At 42.3% G+C, this 16,532-nt stretch overlaps 2 protein-coding genes across 20 annotated transcripts in view; one reads left to right on the plus strand and one right to left on the minus strand.

Moving 5' to 3' along the window:
• The window catches only part of RBL2 (RB transcriptional corepressor like 2), a 46,268-nt gene extending 39,264 nt beyond the window's left edge, over positions 1-7,004 (plus strand). Inside the window, exons 18-23 of one of the 2 annotated variants that reach the window (XM_086350665.1) lie at positions 331-402; positions 1,068-1,173; positions 2,012-2,217; positions 2,836-3,000; positions 5,544-5,715; positions 5,867-7,004. In XM_086350665.1, the coding sequence (XP_086206791.1) occupies positions 331-402; positions 1,068-1,173; positions 2,012-2,217; positions 2,836-3,000; positions 5,544-5,714 (720 nt within the window). In that variant the 3' untranslated portion in view covers position 5,715; positions 5,867-7,004. Of the gene's footprint in view, positions 1-330; positions 403-1,067; positions 1,174-2,011; positions 2,218-2,835; positions 3,001-5,543 lie in introns of both variants that reach the window. The other variant, XM_086350666.1, reaches the window with a different exon arrangement.
• Positions 7,005-7,650: 646 nt separating this feature from the next.
• Positions 7,651-16,379, minus strand: AKTIP (AKT interacting protein). 18 transcript variants are annotated; one of them, XR_015145466.1, is made up of 12 exons: positions 16,314-16,379; positions 15,138-15,264; positions 13,564-13,677; positions 12,179-12,384; positions 10,029-10,093; positions 9,844-9,944; positions 9,238-9,326; positions 9,064-9,162; positions 8,864-8,971; positions 8,558-8,707; positions 8,029-8,089; positions 7,651-7,865 (listed from the first exon to the last, which is right to left on the minus strand). XR_015145466.1 is itself a non-coding variant. In XM_086350675.1 (11 exons), the coding sequence occupies exons 3-11, from the start codon at positions 13,603-13,605 to the stop codon at positions 7,755-7,757; spliced, it is 879 nt and encodes a 292-aa protein (XP_086206801.1). In that variant the 5' UTR covers positions 13,606-13,677; positions 15,138-15,264; positions 16,314-16,379; the 3' UTR covers positions 7,651-7,754. The 18 variants fall into 18 exon arrangements, 12 of the variants coding, with proteins under 12 accessions (XP_086206801.1, XP_086206794.1, XP_086206802.1 ...); XR_015145467.1 differs by lacking the exon at positions 16,314-16,379 and adding an exon at positions 16,115-16,226 and having other exon boundaries at positions 7,651-7,862; XR_015145465.1 differs by lacking the exon at positions 16,314-16,379 and adding an exon at positions 16,115-16,226.
• Between the last annotated feature and the right edge of the window lie 153 nt (positions 16,380-16,532).

Genomic DNA, 16,532 nt, shown 5'->3' on the forward strand with positions numbered 1-16,532 from the left:
ACAATTCCATCTCAGGTTTGTTAAACTTTTCCTTTGCCAGTTTAAATCTAGTTTTTCATTCCTCTAATGAATTTTCTGTCACTATGGTTTATTCTAGGTCTTGATTCAGATACCACGTATTCCCTCTGTTGTTACTGAATTAGTAGATTTACTTGAATATATATTTCTTCATTTGTTGTATGCTTTTTGGAGACATTTCCAGAGACTTTAAATGGTTGTTTTTTAATACGATTTTCACCAGTGTCACTGGGGAGCAGGTTCATGGATCATCTCATACTATATTATGCTAGAAGTCAAATTCACTCTCAGTGTACCCTTATTCTTTGCCAGGTCACAAAAGAAGACAAGTCCTTCCAGAATATTATGCGTTGCTATAGGACTCAGCCACAGGCCCGGAGCCAGGTAACTACATTTTCTCTCAGGGCTGAAAATAAAGATGAAAGTCTTTTTGATGCATATAAAACAATTAACTACAGGTGATTCTGTAACCTCTTCTCCAGGATAAAAAATAGGACTCTATTTTAATCTTATTTAATTATTGACAGCCACACATCTTAATTAGTTTAAGTTTAGTTTAAGTTCTCTTTTCTCCCAAAGTTAATGATGTAAAATATTTGATTCCTTTTTAATTCAGATAATTACAAGATAGGTGTAAATTAGGAAGCTGCTGTTTGGATTCTATGTCACCTTGAATTCAGTCTGGTTTAGGACACACAGTGCTGCACATTTAACCAAAATAGCAGTAAGTGAAAGTTTAAAACCCATTTTACCTTAATGCTATATACTTGTCTCGAAGAGAGAGGTGGGTATGTAAGATCTTTGTATCTGACTTAGGATGGCTTGATTTTACAATTAGAGATTATTGCTGCTCTGTAGTATTGTAGGCAGCACTTGGAAGTTGAAGCCTGACAGGCCCTGATACATAACCTTGGCTGCATTTACAAACCTCCCCTGAGTAGGACAGCTACTGTAGGGAACTGTGAGAATGAAATAACATGTTAAAGTTGTATAGTCTAGGATGTGCTCAATAGATATTGTTCTGTTGCCTTCTCATGCTCTGTTTAAAGGTGTATAGAAGTGTTTTGATAAAAGGGAAAAGGAGAAGAAGAAATTCTGGCAGCAGTGACAGCAGAAGTCATCAGAATTCTCCGACAGAACTAAACAAAGACAGAAGTAAGTGGGATCTTTATGAATGTATACAACTAAATTAGGAGCTCCTCTTATTTTTTAGGTCTAGGACTAAAGAATTAGTAAAATTACTGTTGTAGAAACTGTGAAAACAGTTTATTCCAACAAAAGATTTGTTGGAATAAACTAAATTCTAAATTTAGTAGCAAAGTTGTCCTTTATTTCATGGTTTTGAGACACATTGTGCATAAACATTTTTCTTTAGGGGTACTAGAAAAGGTTAGAGAAGACAGGCATTTGTTGACCTGAGTTCCAAAAAAATGTGGCATGTCAACAGAAACCATGCTATGGAAATACCATCCTTAATTGCTGGTTTATACCACTTAATGCAGGGCTCGGTCCTAGAAAACTGGTGTCAATTAATGAATACTTGCTACAATTAGTGAATACTTGGTGTCAGTTAATCAAGCCCTTGCTACATTAATAGCATGATAGTAGTTAGTGGGGCTTCCCAGGTAGCTCAGTGGTAAAGAATCTACCTGCCAGTGCAGGAAAGCAGGAGATATGGGTTCGACCCTTGGGGTGAGAAGATCCCCTGGAACATGGCAACCCACTCAAGTATTCTTGCTGGGATAATCCCATGAACAGAGGAGCCTGGTGGGCTACATCCCATGGATTCGCAGAGAGTCAGACACGACTGGACACGCACACACACACAGTTAGTACTAAATACCTTGTCTGTGCTTTGCTGCTCGGTGGCGAGGGCCCATTTGCTGCCATTTAACAAGGAGAGCTTGTTAAACGCTCTTCCTGAATTTTCTTTTTAAAAGCACCCTGCACCAGCAGTCTCCCTGTTTAACACCTTCTGTTCTACCCGGTACAGCCAGCAGAGACTCCAGTCCTGTCATGAGGTCCAGCAGCACCTTGCCAGTCCCACAGCCGAGCAGCGCCCCTCCTACCCCGACTCACCTCACGGGGGCCAACAGTGACGTGGAGGAGGAGGAGAGGGGGGACCTCATCCAGTTCTACAACAACATCTATATCAGACAGATGAAAACGTTTGCCATGAAGTACTCACAGGCAAATGCAGTAAGTTTGAGGAGGATTATTTCATACTTTTTTTTACTTGTGAGGAATGAGAAATCACGTGTTTTTGAGCTACTTCTGTGTAAATTAGTTTGACAAATAATTATTTTGTTAAGTAAAATAAAACTGAGAAAGTCTTTAACAGAAATAATTTGCTTAATGAACGTAACTTCTACTGTTGTGAAGGGTTAAACATGAATAAGATTGCATTTGGACTCCCTGCAAAGTATAGTCATATGAGACGGACTGCATAAGTTCAAATTACCCAAAACTTGCCAGCTCTGGTGACCTTGCAAATTATTTAACTTTCTCTGTGCCTATTATTTCCTTGTATATAAAATGAGAATAGAAATAGTCCTTTGCTTATAGGGTTGTTGTGAGGATTAAATGACATAATATATTAAAAATGGTTAAAACAGTGGCACAAAGAAAGCATTTAACCGATTCCTATTGTATGGTTTTCTTTAATTTTTGCCACAAATACATCACTATCTACCATTCATAAAGCATTTAGTTTATTATACCTCTTCACTGATTCAGCAAGAATAACCATTTTCCCAAAAAAGTAATTGGTTAGGAATTTTGTTTACCGTAGAATGTTTTGTTTTTTTTTTTAAACAGATGGATGCTCCTCCACTCTCTCCCTATCCATTTGTAAGAACAGGCTCTCCTCGCCGAATACAGTTGTCTCAGAACCATCCTGTCTACATTTCCCCGCATAAAAATGAAGCGATGCTTTCTCCTCGAGAAAAGATTTTCTACTACTTCAGCAACAGCCCTTCAAAGGTGAGCCTAATGTAAAGCCTGGCCTTTACCAGCCCCACACTTGGGATTCTAAGGGTTGTTGGGAAACCCTTCAGCACGCACACGGGTGATGGGATCCGTGAAGGAAGGGTGACCAGTAGTCCCACAGCAGCAGGAAACAAGGGTTTAGGGGAGAACTTTCAAGTTGGAAACAGGGTAAGGGGTTTAAATTTCCATTCCTCTCTTTTCCTATTTGTGCATCTGAACATTCTGCTATAAATCTGGAATTTTATTTTTTTGTCCCATTTGTAAAACTTTAAAATTCCAAATTTCTGTTAGGGAAAGAAAATCCAGATTCCTTGACGGATTACTCAGTGCCTATCTCTGGGACAGGAACTGTCTCTGTCCTTTGAATTCTTAGTCTAAGAGGAGAAATGGGCATTTTATAACAATATGCACATTAGCACCGATTTAAGTGGTAGCATCTGCCTCAGTCTGCAGTGGGTAGGGAAGCTTGAGTCAAGCCTTAACGGATGAAAAATTAGGAGGTTGCTGAGGTGTGGAAGGAAGGGCATCCAGGATAAAGTGGACAAGAAAGGGAAACAAGTCCTTGAGGCAGTAAGGCTAGAGCTCTGGGAATCATATGTTACTTACTGTTAAGGAGGCAGCTAGATCTTAAAGGTCCTTAAGTGATAATTATAAAGATTGTTCAGAAAACACACACAGATAACAAATGGCCCAGGAAAAACACATACAGATTCCTAAAAAACACAATGTCAATACCATGGAGAGATGGATGACAGATAGATGGTGGGGACAGTACTGCTGTTTCCCTATTAGTAGATTTTCATCCTATACCAAATTAAGTTCCAAATGAATTAAAAAGTTAAACAGAAAAATAAATTGGAGTAGGACTATTCAATTCAAAAGAAGGCCTAAAAAGGAAGAAGACAGCAAACAAAGAGCAAGTAAATACAAATGGTCTAAATACCCCAGTTAGAACTCAGGCCTTGTTAACAGTGGATTAAACTATGATACAGATTACCATAGCATACTATGTAACAGTTAGAGATGTGATCCATATATACTGATATGAGAAGGTGTAAGACATAATGTGGACTGAACAGTATACCAGTTTAATTTTTTTGAAACCCCACTTAATGAACATTATTAAATTTCTAATGCATGCTTCCTAGAAAAAAGAGCAGAAAGCTACACAGTAGCCTGATCTGTTTGGTGAATGAATGGTAAAAGTGTCCTTAGGGACTGGGTGAGGACAAGAAGGTGTATTCTGTATGATCTGGGGGGGAATAAGTATTCATTTTTAAACTGTCATGTACATATTATATAAATTATGGTATATAAAGCACTGTACTGTATATAAATTTTATGTATTAATGTGTTATTAATCTATATTGTTATGTATATAGTAAGGAACACAATTATACTTGCACGATACAAAATATGTTGTATATACTTGTATACAAATACCACTTATACAATTAGTGTATAGTTAACAATTTAAGAACATTCAAGTAAGTGGGAGACTAGAGACAGAAAGTGCAGAGCAGACTTTTAGGGAGGTAAGAGAGTAGAGGAGAAAGAGGAAAACTTGCTTAAAATGGTTAAAATTTGGGAAAGATGCATATACTGATTATAGAAAACCATGGTGGTTTTAAGCCTCATTTAAGAATAAAAACTAAATATCTAGGATCTGCTTTGAAACATCTGAGAGGTGAGAAGTGAATGAAGGCACAGATCAAGTAAGACTGGCCGGCATCGCTGAAGTGGGTGATGGCCATGTGAAGGTTCACTATACACGCTTTTCCGTTCCCATGCTTGAAATGTCCTACAACAAATGCATGTAAATCTGCTCAGTATGCTTTCTACTAGGAAGCATGGACAATGAAATCAGTGGCACATGGTAAAAAAAATCATCCGAAAATAAGGTACAGCTGACTTTTGGGACTCGGGGGAAACTTGGTGCTGAAGGCACCTGTACACAGATCGTCTTTCTAGCCCCCTGGCAGTATTCTTCTCCGTCCAGGTTCCTCACGTGAACCAGAGAATGCAGAAAGTAATGCCTTTCCTCAGTTCTCCCGAGGAAGATGTATAATGCATTTTAGAATTTAGACTTCTCCTATGAAACTCCATGGCTGCTAAAAACAAATGAGTAACACTAGACTGGGGGAAAAGGGGACATAATACTCTATAGTCATGTTACTTTTTTAAAAAAGGAAAATGGAAATGTATGAAGTTGATTAAATATGGCATAGCAACGTGATGCTATTAACTTTTGTAAAAAAGAATCAGATTTGTGAACTTTGATATTGTTAAAGTGTATATCAAAATCACCTCTGGAGCATGTTAAAAAATGAAATACTCTGCCTCTTTCCCAGTCATCATCTCAGCTAGCTGAGAAGTGAGACCAGAAGGGTGTAAAATTTGCTAGTTCTTTCCTTTATAAAGATGTTCAAACTCCTCAAGTAAACTGCTTAACTCATTTGAGGTTCTTTGATCTAACACTGAACTGTGTGTATTAGAATTTTAACGCTTTTTGTATCTATTTTTACCTCTGCCACCAGAGACTGAGAGAAATTAACAGTATGATACGGACAGGAGAAACTCCAACCAAAAAGAGAGGGATCCTTTTGGAAGATGGAAGTGAATCACCTGCAAAAAGAATCTGCCCAGAAAATCATTCTGCCTTATTACGTCGTCTCCAAGATGTAGCTAATGACCGGGGTTCCCACTGAGGTTAGTCCGTCGTATTGAAACTGTCTCTTCACAAACTCTGTTTAGCAGCCACATTTAATGTATGCTAGATGATGGGGCTCTTTTCCTGGATCCTTCCAGTATCCTTAGGATATTTTTACTTACCCGAACTGCCTTTTTTCCTACCTTGCAGTGCTTGCCATCAAGGCTGCCTAGAATCCAACATAGTTGGATTTTTTTAACTCTTTGGCAAAGCTATTCCAAGTATTACAAGTACTGCAGAGAACGAAGCGTACTCGTGTGTAGAAGAGGTCTCTGTTAACGTGTTCCAGCAGAGGAACCATATTTCAGTTCATTCCTGTTTTGTGGTCAGCCCTGGCCCTCATGAAGAGTGAAACTTGGCATTTCGTCCTGAAACACTTAGTAGGAGTGTGAGATTGCATTCCTAAAAGGTAACAAATTGGGAAAGCGCCCAGATTTGGAGGTCCTGGGTAACCAGTCCAAGTCTCCCGTTGCCTTTGTGTAATTCTTCCCTACCCCAGTAGGTGTGGTGCAGTGTGACAAGTCTTTGATTAGTGTGCAATGTGTGAGTGAACTTGTATAAGAAGTGGCACTTTAGGGCTGTAAAAAGCATGATTTTGTAACCCAGATTTTGCTGTATATTTGCGATGGCACTTTCTACAATGTGAACTTTATTAAGTACAAAACTTCTAGGCTTAATATCTTCTTTGATGCTTTTGTACTTTTTTAAAATTGTTAAAGCCCCAGTAGCTACCTTTTGGGCAAGTGTTTTAAATTCTCCATTTTTGTTGATAGGGATCACCTGGCTAAGTAAAGATTTAAAATCAAGTTGAATTAAGGGGATTATTATGAAAAATTATGACCTCTTCCTTTAGGAGGTAGTTATCCAAAAAGACGTGTGTCTTTATTAAGGTGGTATTTTTAAATATCTTTGGGTGTGTTCCTGGAAGTTTAAAAAAATAGATTGGAGAATTTTAGGTTTTTATTAGTACACAGTACCATTTATACAGATTAGAAAATGTTAATTTAACAGCTACTGAATTATCTATATATACCTTTATTAATCACTATTGTTCCAGCAGTTTTAAAGTTGAATGAATAATCTTATTAGGGAGAAAGTTCAATTGTAAATTGAATCAGTATAAACAAAGTTACTAGGTAACTTCATATTGCTCTGAAAGAAATATGGAACTTACACTGTTCACTTAGAATAGTGTTTTGCAAAAATATTTATAAAACCTCTCAAGATACTGCTACTGTAATTTTATATGAAAATAAGTGTATTTTTCAATAAAGCATTTATAAATTAATCTTTGTTTAGTTATATTGAGAAAAGGGTAGTTTCCTGCATAAATGACAAAGAACAATCATTCACTGATTTATTGTCTCTACAAAACACACTAGCCATTCATCGTTTAAATCTCTGACTTCATTAGAAACCGTTTTAACACTTTTTCTCCCTCCTGCCATAAAAATACAGTAATTTGCTTAAAAAAAAAAAAACAACAAAACACCTAAGAACAAGTGTTCTGGTTTCCTCTCACTCACCTAGTGTGTCCCTCAGTGACAGCAGTTTGTACATCAGTAAGACAGTAAGCTGAAGACTGAGGTTCATTCATTCCACTGCTCCTCCACTTCAAAGTGCTAATAAGCTATGGAAACTGCTCTCTCTCTCCTTTCATCTCTGCACCCTAACATATGTACAACCGAAACCACCAATTAAGAAATCACTGTAGTGTTGAACTTTGCTTAACTTCATTAGTTTAAATGAATGCAACTTACCTTTAGCATTATATTCAAAAAAATACGTAAGCTTCAAGGTCCCCAATAATTTGGAGTACTGAACTAGATAACCACCTTAAAGACACTTCTGACAGAAGTAATGCATTACGTAAAGAGAGGTTTCCAGAACTTGCTGTTAGAACCTAAGCATACATGGACAACACTGACGTCAGCCACTGTTCACAATGTTTTACTCTGCAGGCAGTCCTTTGCCATTGGTCAGCTTTAGGAGCCGAAGTCCAGCAGGAAAGTGCGTGGTGCACCGGATTCAGCAGCTCTTAAGTCGCTACCGTTTTCTCTTCTTTACTGAAAGGTTGTACTGAGCCGGGCTTTACCCATGACAGGCCAGCAACGTGAACGCTTTTATTGTGCTGTTCTTCAGGCTTCTTCTAGGCACAATGAAAAACAGACATACAGACCGATAAGGAGATTTCAGCATCGTACCAGTCTGTCTCCCCAAAGGCCACTGTGTACACTCAGTGGTCACCAGTGAAGATATACTTTAGAAAGGAAACAGCAAGTGAACCTATTTCTAAAATGGCATCTACTTACTTTCTGAGTCAGCATCTTCTCTCTGGCTTCATCATGGACAGAAGGATTCCATGGAGAAAAGCTTAAGGAAGAGAGAAACACTAAACAACGGCTCACGAAATTTAATGTCCATTTTTAAGCCCGTTCCCCAAACAGAACTTAACAAGGAACAGTCTTAATCAGTTGTCAGTATGTAAGTTTCAGACATTACCTAAATGATTTTCTCACATAATTATCCCTTAGAGAGCACTTTTCCTGGGTTAGCTCACGTAAGCCTTGCAACCACCCCTGATGTCCTATTATAGATGAAGAAAGCAAGACACGGTAAAATTAAGTAACTGCTCAGGGTCACCAAAGCCAATTAAGTGCAAATGTCACCCAGTCTAACTGCAAAGCCCAAGCTCTTGAACACTATACTACGCTCCTCTCTCCCAGCAACACCCATGCTGCCCAACAGCTAAGTCACTTCAGCTCTCAACACTCTTGAAGACACTTGCCCAACACACACTAACAGTGCTCGGGGAACCCATGATTCGGACTGTTCACTCACACTGATCAGTTTCCCTCCTTTCACCAAATCTGTAGGTTGATGGGGTAATGACCATTTAAGAGGGGCTCCAATTGGAAGGAAAAGTCCTGACACTTGAGCAAGCACATTACCAGGATCTTTGAGAAACCAAAGTCTCTCCATAGCTTGCTCCTGGCAGTAAAGCAGAAATGTAAAGCAGAAATCAAGTTAGAAATGTTGCAGGCTAGCAGATGACTCACTTTCCTTTTAAATCCCCATTCTAAGGCCACCTGGAAAACAGAAGCCCAGTACTCCAAGTGCAGCTTATCTGGATAATGTACCACTCACCTAATTGCATAGGGGTCTTCTATTTTAGGTTGATCAAACAAGCGAGCAGTGCACACCTTAACGCTGTCGACCACTTTACTTTTAAAAAGCTGAATATCTTTCTCGTACCTGTGTCAAAAGTTTAAATCAAAAGGTTACCAACACGACCTCCTCGGCTGTCTTTTCAAATGTATCTTAAATGACAAAGCAGAGTAACATACAGTACTGCAGCCTCTGGGTTCAGGGGGCTTGCCGTATCGATCTTGTAGAAGACTCGCCTTGCGTACATCAGTACTTGCCAAATGTGGTTATGGTTCCGCCTAAAGGGAAACACAGCGGGGTGACTGAGGCTTCCCCTTGCTGGCTTACATCACCACATGCAACTATTTACTGACCTCCATTTTGCAAACGCTCTCTTCACATCCAGTTCACCTGAGGCGGGATCCACTAGCGGGTGAAAGACGGGAACATCGAACACCAGACGCTGCGGTGAGAGAGAGACACTGCCTTTAATGGAGCAGCGGCGCTTGTTAAACCACACACAGACGCTGTAAAAGGAGCTTCAGGACAAGGCAGTCTTGCTGCTTAAAGTCAAAGAGCTGCCTTGAGAAGGACACTTAAGTACTTTCACGATTTTCCTGTAAAAGTGAATTTTGCAATGAAGCAAAGGGAAAGTCTCTCTCCTCCACCACAGCGTAACAGTCACCACTCACATGGCAAGTGCTGTACCACAGCTTCCAGCCTCAAAGGCACACCCTGCACAGAGAAGCAAGCAAAGCTGACGGCAGAAGCCAGCAGGGCAAAAGATGGAACAAAGCAAAAAAAAAAAAAATCCCCTCAAAGGACTACACAATATATAGACAAGTATATATGCCCAGTGTATATGGGCAACTGAAATCATAAAAGTTACGAGGTCCGGAAAAGAACCGAGACATTTTGAAAGCCCCGTTCAGCCCTCCTCACTGACCTAGCAATGAAGCCAGAGTGTATCCCCAACTTACTGGACAGTCACCATCTGGGTAGTTATCAGGGATGTAAACTGTAAACTTAAATACGCCATCTTGATAAAGTCCATGCCGGATGAATATTACTCCAAACCACACTGCAGGACAAAATAGAAACAGTTAAGGGCTAAGTTTGCGTCAGTGGAATCAAACATGCTATGAAAAGAGGGAATGCTTCTTACTTAATGCAGATCGATAAGATGGCTGCACGTAGACACCTGGTAACTTCTGCTTCACAACCAAGGTACTAAAACAGAAGCAGCAGAACAGTGAGACTGGAGGGATGTGAAGAACACACACAGACCAAACCACCCACATTCATCTTTTAAAGAAGGAACAGGTTCTCAAAGGGGACCCGATGCCCTGACCACGTAGACGGAGTCATCACAGTCCCTCACCTGGCCCTAACTGCTGTCTGTCTACTGGCTTCATAACATATGCGTGCAGAGTAGCACAGCCAAAAAAGGGCCCCAGATTTAGAAACGAAAGCCAAGCAGGGATTCACAGTCAAGTTTTCCTCCTAGAAATCAGCTTCCCCAAAACACCATCTTGTAAGCTAACCTGTATAGTTAATGCTGGACATCAAGTTTTAGGTCAGTGAGAGTTATTTGTAAGGTTATTGCTTTTGTGACCACGGACAATAGATCTTACCCACACACATTCAAAAGCTCTTTGAAGGTACAGTTTTAGGTAATTAAGACATTAAAATTCCATGGAATTTCCTTCACTTGGGGGTCATTTTAAGTGTGAACGGGCAGCGTCTGACTGTACTCTGCTCCTGAATTCACCCCCAACTCAGGCCCTTGAACTCTGCAGGCCTCGGCGTGGGAGCCGGTGGGAGCTGAAACAAGGGAAGACAGGCTGCACTGGCTCTTCTGGGACCTGGTCATTCTGCTCTGTTCCCTGCTGCTGAGCCACGAGCCTACACAAGTCATGCTGTGACCGGACCTCGAGAACTGAGGGCCTTAAGGCACATTAACCTGCCAATCCTCAGTTTTACTGAGAAGAAACTTATTAGATCTCAGTTGACATTTTATTACCTATTTGCTACCACACTTATTTTTTAATCATTTTAAAGTAGTTATTCCATTTTTAAATCACTAAAACTCAGCGCATCAACAGCAGTGTGGATGGCAGATGTATCTCCTACAGAGGTTTGCCAGAAAGGCAGATTTTGTGGCCTAATACAGCAGACTTAACACCACAATAGAAGCCTGTCCAACTCACTGCCTTGCCTCAAACACAGGCGTCCATTATAAAGTTACCAGCTCATGCTCAGCCATTCACACTGGGGCCTCAGACCCTCTGACCATTACATTAGTAAAGAAAGGGGGCATTGGAGGATGCTTTTAAAACAGCTTCATGGGCAAAGGCATTTTTAAATGACTGAAATTCAGAATTAATTCTCCAAATTTGCTGCCTATATCACAAATGACCAATATAACAAATGCCATCTGCACTCACTCACTGCGTGAGCCCCTCTGATGGGCCAAGCACTGTTTCATCACTACCAGGCTATGCAGAGGTGCCCATCTCCTCACAATCTGTGGATGGTACAAGCTCAGTCCAATCTGTGACTTCTGTGACTACTCAAGTTCTTACACGGAGCCCAGATCTTTTAAAACTTCCCAACTGCCTACTTCTGCCGTTGGGGGTCCTACAGAATAACTCAAATCCTCTAATTGATGGGCCTTCAAATATATGAAGACAGCTTTAATAAGTACCTTCTAAGTTTTCTCCAAGTTAGTGCTTCCTGTTCCTTCAACTGTTGACTCCTATGGTCAGGCTTCCTGACCTCTGCCTCCTGGGACTAGCCTCTCAGTCTGTCAGGAGGCCTCTTAAGGGTGATTGCCAGAATGGAGCACCAGCCTCCAGCTGCGTCTGACCCAAGAAAGAATAGAGCGCCGCCCTCCCACCGTCCTGCCCTCTACAGCAACCTCTTCAGGGGGTGAATTCCGCACCTCATATAAAGGCAGACCAAAATTAAGTTCCCGGATGCTTAATAAATCTCAGTTTCTCCCTCCTCTTGCTTTTCAAAACAGACATGGAAATTAAAGCACGTATTTGTCTTCAAATCTTACTTACCCAAGCTCTCAGTAAGAACTGTTACTTTTAGAAGCAGAGATTTATATACCACCACTGAGGCCTTGGTGAAGAAAGATTACATTGCCAGCGACAGAGTCCATCCTATATACATTAAGGCTCATACTGAAGGGGGATGGGTTTGACCGTCAAGATTAAATGGCTGCTGTTTACTGAGTCCATCAGAATAAATTTCATTCTTCACATTTAAGGGTCATTCAAAATTTAACCGGATAGTTTCAGAACTTACAACTCTGCAAGAAGGGAGTACTCCAGGTAGAAAGGTCCGTAGGAAGCATGCGTGCCATTTGTTGACTGCGTTGCTGGGGCAGGAGATGTAGGCTTAGTTATGGGCAAAGCATTTTTGGGAATAGAAGGCAGCTGTTTCTTTGGAGCAGTGCGTGGAGGACTGGTTTTCACATCCCCTGTTAATGTCTTCTCTTCACCATCAGACCGCTATTCAAGACGAAGTGGTGAGAACATTTGTTAGCATGATTCTTAAATCATAAGGCCAAGTGTGATGCCCTTCAGTCCTTGACTGAAAAGCTGGAATGACTCTTACAGGGACCTTCTAGCACTGTGATCGAGATGACCTGGAAGTCTGTTGAGTGGGCAAGCTATTATAGAGAGCAGAATCGAGCTGATGCAAGACTAATAAACTATTAGAAAAACTCATTCATCAGCTGTATCCTATAGACAACAAAGCCAATATTTATAGGATTTACATGAAACAAAGAAAGAAAGGGTTTCTCTTCAAGGCCCCAGAAAGAGGGCAAGGGGTTACTACACAATCAGACCAGATTAGAAAGGTGCCCTGGCATGCAGATGTAGGAAATTGGGTGCTAAGCATCTCAAAACAAATAGTGTAATGACTGAAATTAGTCACTCCCTGATGTCAGCACCTTGGTTAGAAACAAAGGGTGAACCTCTTCTCTTGCGCGCATGGGTCTGAGTTTGATCTGGTCCCTAACTGGTGTGTTTTCACATTTGGACTATCATTAGCATAAACCGTCATTCTTAGTCAAAGACAAAGGTCTAAATGATTCAGAGACTAAACTACCACCCCACAGGTATTTCCTTGGCTCCGAGACCATCAAAGGCTGTATCATCACCTGTATTAAAAATGTATACAGTATCAGGTACAGAAAAAAAAAAAAGATTACAAGGGTATTTTTAGACATGGAATTATGGGTGACATTTTCTTTTTGTTTGCATATTTTAAGCTTCCCTAAAACATATTTTATTTTACAAGATATTTTAGTTAGATAAATTAAACCAGTGCTCTCAAGTCTGACTTGACCACATTGGACTGGCCTTTCCCAAAACTTCTCTAACCATGAAATCTTGAAGTTTGTAGAAAAACTACCTACAATGTGTGTCACAAATTTCATCATGTGTGAATATAACCTAAAAGTCAAAATAACAGAATTTTGATTATCAGAATGGTTTCTGAGATGTGATCTCGGTCTCAGAAGCTGACTTTAATCAATGAAATAATTATTTCTCAAAAGTAAAACCTAAACTAGAAAACCAAAGTTAATTCTGCTAAGACAACAGGCAACCTTAATATGGATTATTCTGGCCTCTGTTTTGACACAAATGGGTTTCCTCCCTAAGTTCATCAACTATACCTACTTTGCGTACAGAGCTTGTAGACATGCTCCAGAAAGGGTTCATAACGTGTGCTCCAAACAAAGAAATTCAGTGGTCTGTGTCATCAAATTCTTCTGGCCTCAGAATTCACTTCACCTTAAAATGAGACGGGAAAACAGAGAAACATACTGATACCAACAGTTAAGACTTCTGAAATAGTTAAGAGCTAAATCTGAACCTCTAAACAGAAATACAATAGAATGTTATATAATATGCAGTTATAAAAACCTAGGGAGAAAGTCTTCAGAAACGGTTTCCTTCTACACCCCCTCCCTCTTCTGACTCCAGTTTCTTTCCCATCTTTAAATGCCGACAGGAATCTGTGCACTGAGTCTTTGGCCAGGATTCAGAATATTCAGTAACACAGTTCAGCTCTGGTGCCAGCAGTGCAGAAGATATGGACTGAACAGTTGCTACTAGCAGAATATCTAGGCATTCGACTGCTGGGAAAGCCAGGTTCAGAATGCACTGTACCCACAGACACAAAAGGTCTATCACAGTTCTCAGGGTTATGGGAATTGAAGATCCACGGGAGTTGATTTAAACGTGTCTTAAACACAGAATGATTCTCTCCAGCAAAACTAGCAACCAAAAACAAAGCATGAGAGACACAGAAAACTGGATCCTGTTGGGACCATACAGGACCACACACACACAGAAAAACCCGATCTTTTCAACTGCTTCAAGTGTGGAAACAGCAGGACTATGCATTTAAGGAATTGCCAAGCAATATGTACAAAAGCAGCAGAAGGGGGCCAAAGAAACCTTTCACAAACACACATCTTCCACCAAGGCTTCATGAAGTGGATAAGAAACCCTGTCTTAAAGGTCACAAAGTCAGTGGGTCATTTACTAACAATACAAGGGAGAAGCAGCAAGTGGAGCTGTAAGGACAGCAGCTTGTCTGCTCTGGTGACATTCCCCCCAGGCTCCATCATGTTTAAAACAGAGCTCTGCTCAATTCCTACTTGCACCAATCAAAAGGCTGAAGGTGAAAAAGGTCAGAGCTTAAACAGTATTTTACCAAATTTATAAGCAAGTCATTACAGTAGGATGTGCCAAATGTCCCCCATTCAGCAACAATTTGTTTCCTGCTGAGCTCATACACAGGTGGGCCTCTGATCCCGCCAGTGCCCATTACTGCTGTTCTGCTTTCCAAAATACAGTGCCACCCAATAATTAAAAGAATGTGGGTTCTGGTTCTTCCACTTACCTAATGACTTAAGCCCAGTAAGTAGCAACTTATTGCTGAGAGCTCTCTGCAAACCTGGTGACTATTATACAAGCCAAAATGGCAGGGCACCAAAACTGTAGTGGGGCTAAATGTTCCTGTTTGGTGCGAATGAAAACACGGTTTTCAGATCCAGAGTAATGGGCAGCACCCGCCCGCTGGGTCAGACCTAATTTGACAGGGGAACCCTGTTCCCCTGGAACACAGTGCTCACCACCACGTAAATTGACTGGGGTGGAATACTCACCTGTAAGGTCTCTTCCAAGTCTAATACCTAGTAATTCTATGACTTTGCCTTTAAGAATCAAATATTAATCAAACTTACCCCCAGGTTCCTCCTGTCTTTAAGAAGGAGGTATTGTCTACTGCTGCCTTTGTTTCCAGCAACGACATAATCACCTAGAGAAACTGCAGCACGCTTTTCAGGAGTAACTACATCATTTAATAGATGTCTACTGGGCAGGTACAGCATTTTTCCAAGATGTGACACAGATGGAAGAAAACACAGGACAGGTCCTAGTCATTCCGAAACAATTTAAAAATCTCTGCTGATCTGGTCGTACAAACAACAAAAGACTGTCTCTTAATATCATACAGCTGAGAAGTCGTAGCTTAGCCTGTACGAATTATCCGCACGTGTACTGAGCCAAAACTTGAGACAGGCGGTGCTACCTCCTATGCCTAAACAGGCACATCATCCCGAACAGACTTAAATCACACGTTAAGAGGTGGCAGAGGAGGACCCAGGGAGAAGATGAAAACTGCCTCGGCCCCGGATCTCTGGGGACAGCCGGGACGAGCACCCTCGCCCGGGGCGTAAACCCATCTCCGCGCACGTAGGGAATCTGGACAAACCTGTCTCGGGATGATGTAAGGCAGGAGCCAAACCCTGTCCTCGCTGTTAGCTCGAGGCCGGCCCCGGGCCCGCGAGACCCTCGGATGAAGGGACTGCGGTCCTCGGACGCTACCCTCAAGCTGGAAGCAGGGACGGAGCCGGGCAACGAGGGAAGGCCCCGGACGGGTCGAGCCGGCCCGGCCCGCCTCCCCTCCTCAGGCCGGCCCGGCCCGGCTCCCGGTCAGCCCCCAGTGCCAGGCCCCGGGGTCGGCGGCGGCCGGCGTAGCAGGTGCCTGCAAACGCGGACAGGTGCCCGGCCCCGCCCCCGTGTCCCAGCGCGGCCGCCGTCGCTACAGTCTAGAACCCCCGGCAGAGCACACAAATGCCGGGCCTGAGGACGCTGGCGGGCCGGGTATGAGGACTCCACGGCCCTCGAGCACCTACCACAGCCTGGCAGTGCACCTCACCTCGGTGTTTTCAATGCAGTGCTCCCAGCGGCTGAGCGCCGTCGCAGTCCCACAGCATCTCTGGCCGCAGCGCCAGCCCAGCCCCTGCCTACTCTCCGCCCCGCCCGGCCCTGTTCTCAGCCTCCGGCTCCGCCCCGCAGCCCAGCCCCAGGGCCCGGATGCTTCCGCCCAGCCTCGCGGGGCAGAGTGGTTCCTATACCTGTCGGTCAAAGACGTTCTTCCGGGGGCGTTGAGGCGGTGGCTCTAGGTCCTGCCAATCAAATCTGCTCCGCTCGGGTGGGGCCGCGCTTGACCCTCCCCTTACGTAACAGCGCCCGGAGAGAAACGTCAGTCACGGAAGTATCTGTCCCTGCGGGGGAGGCGGCGGTGGTGGGGTGTTTAGCGGGGAGGGGGCGGAAACAAGTGCCCGGACATAATT

This window comes from Bos grunniens, chromosome 18 (assembly GCF_055505025.1).
Source record: "Bos grunniens cultivar Pamir isolate PY7600 chromosome 18, Bosgru_T2T1.0, whole genome shotgun sequence".
Classification (NCBI taxonomy): Eukaryota; Metazoa; Chordata; class Mammalia; order Artiodactyla; family Bovidae; genus Bos; species Bos grunniens.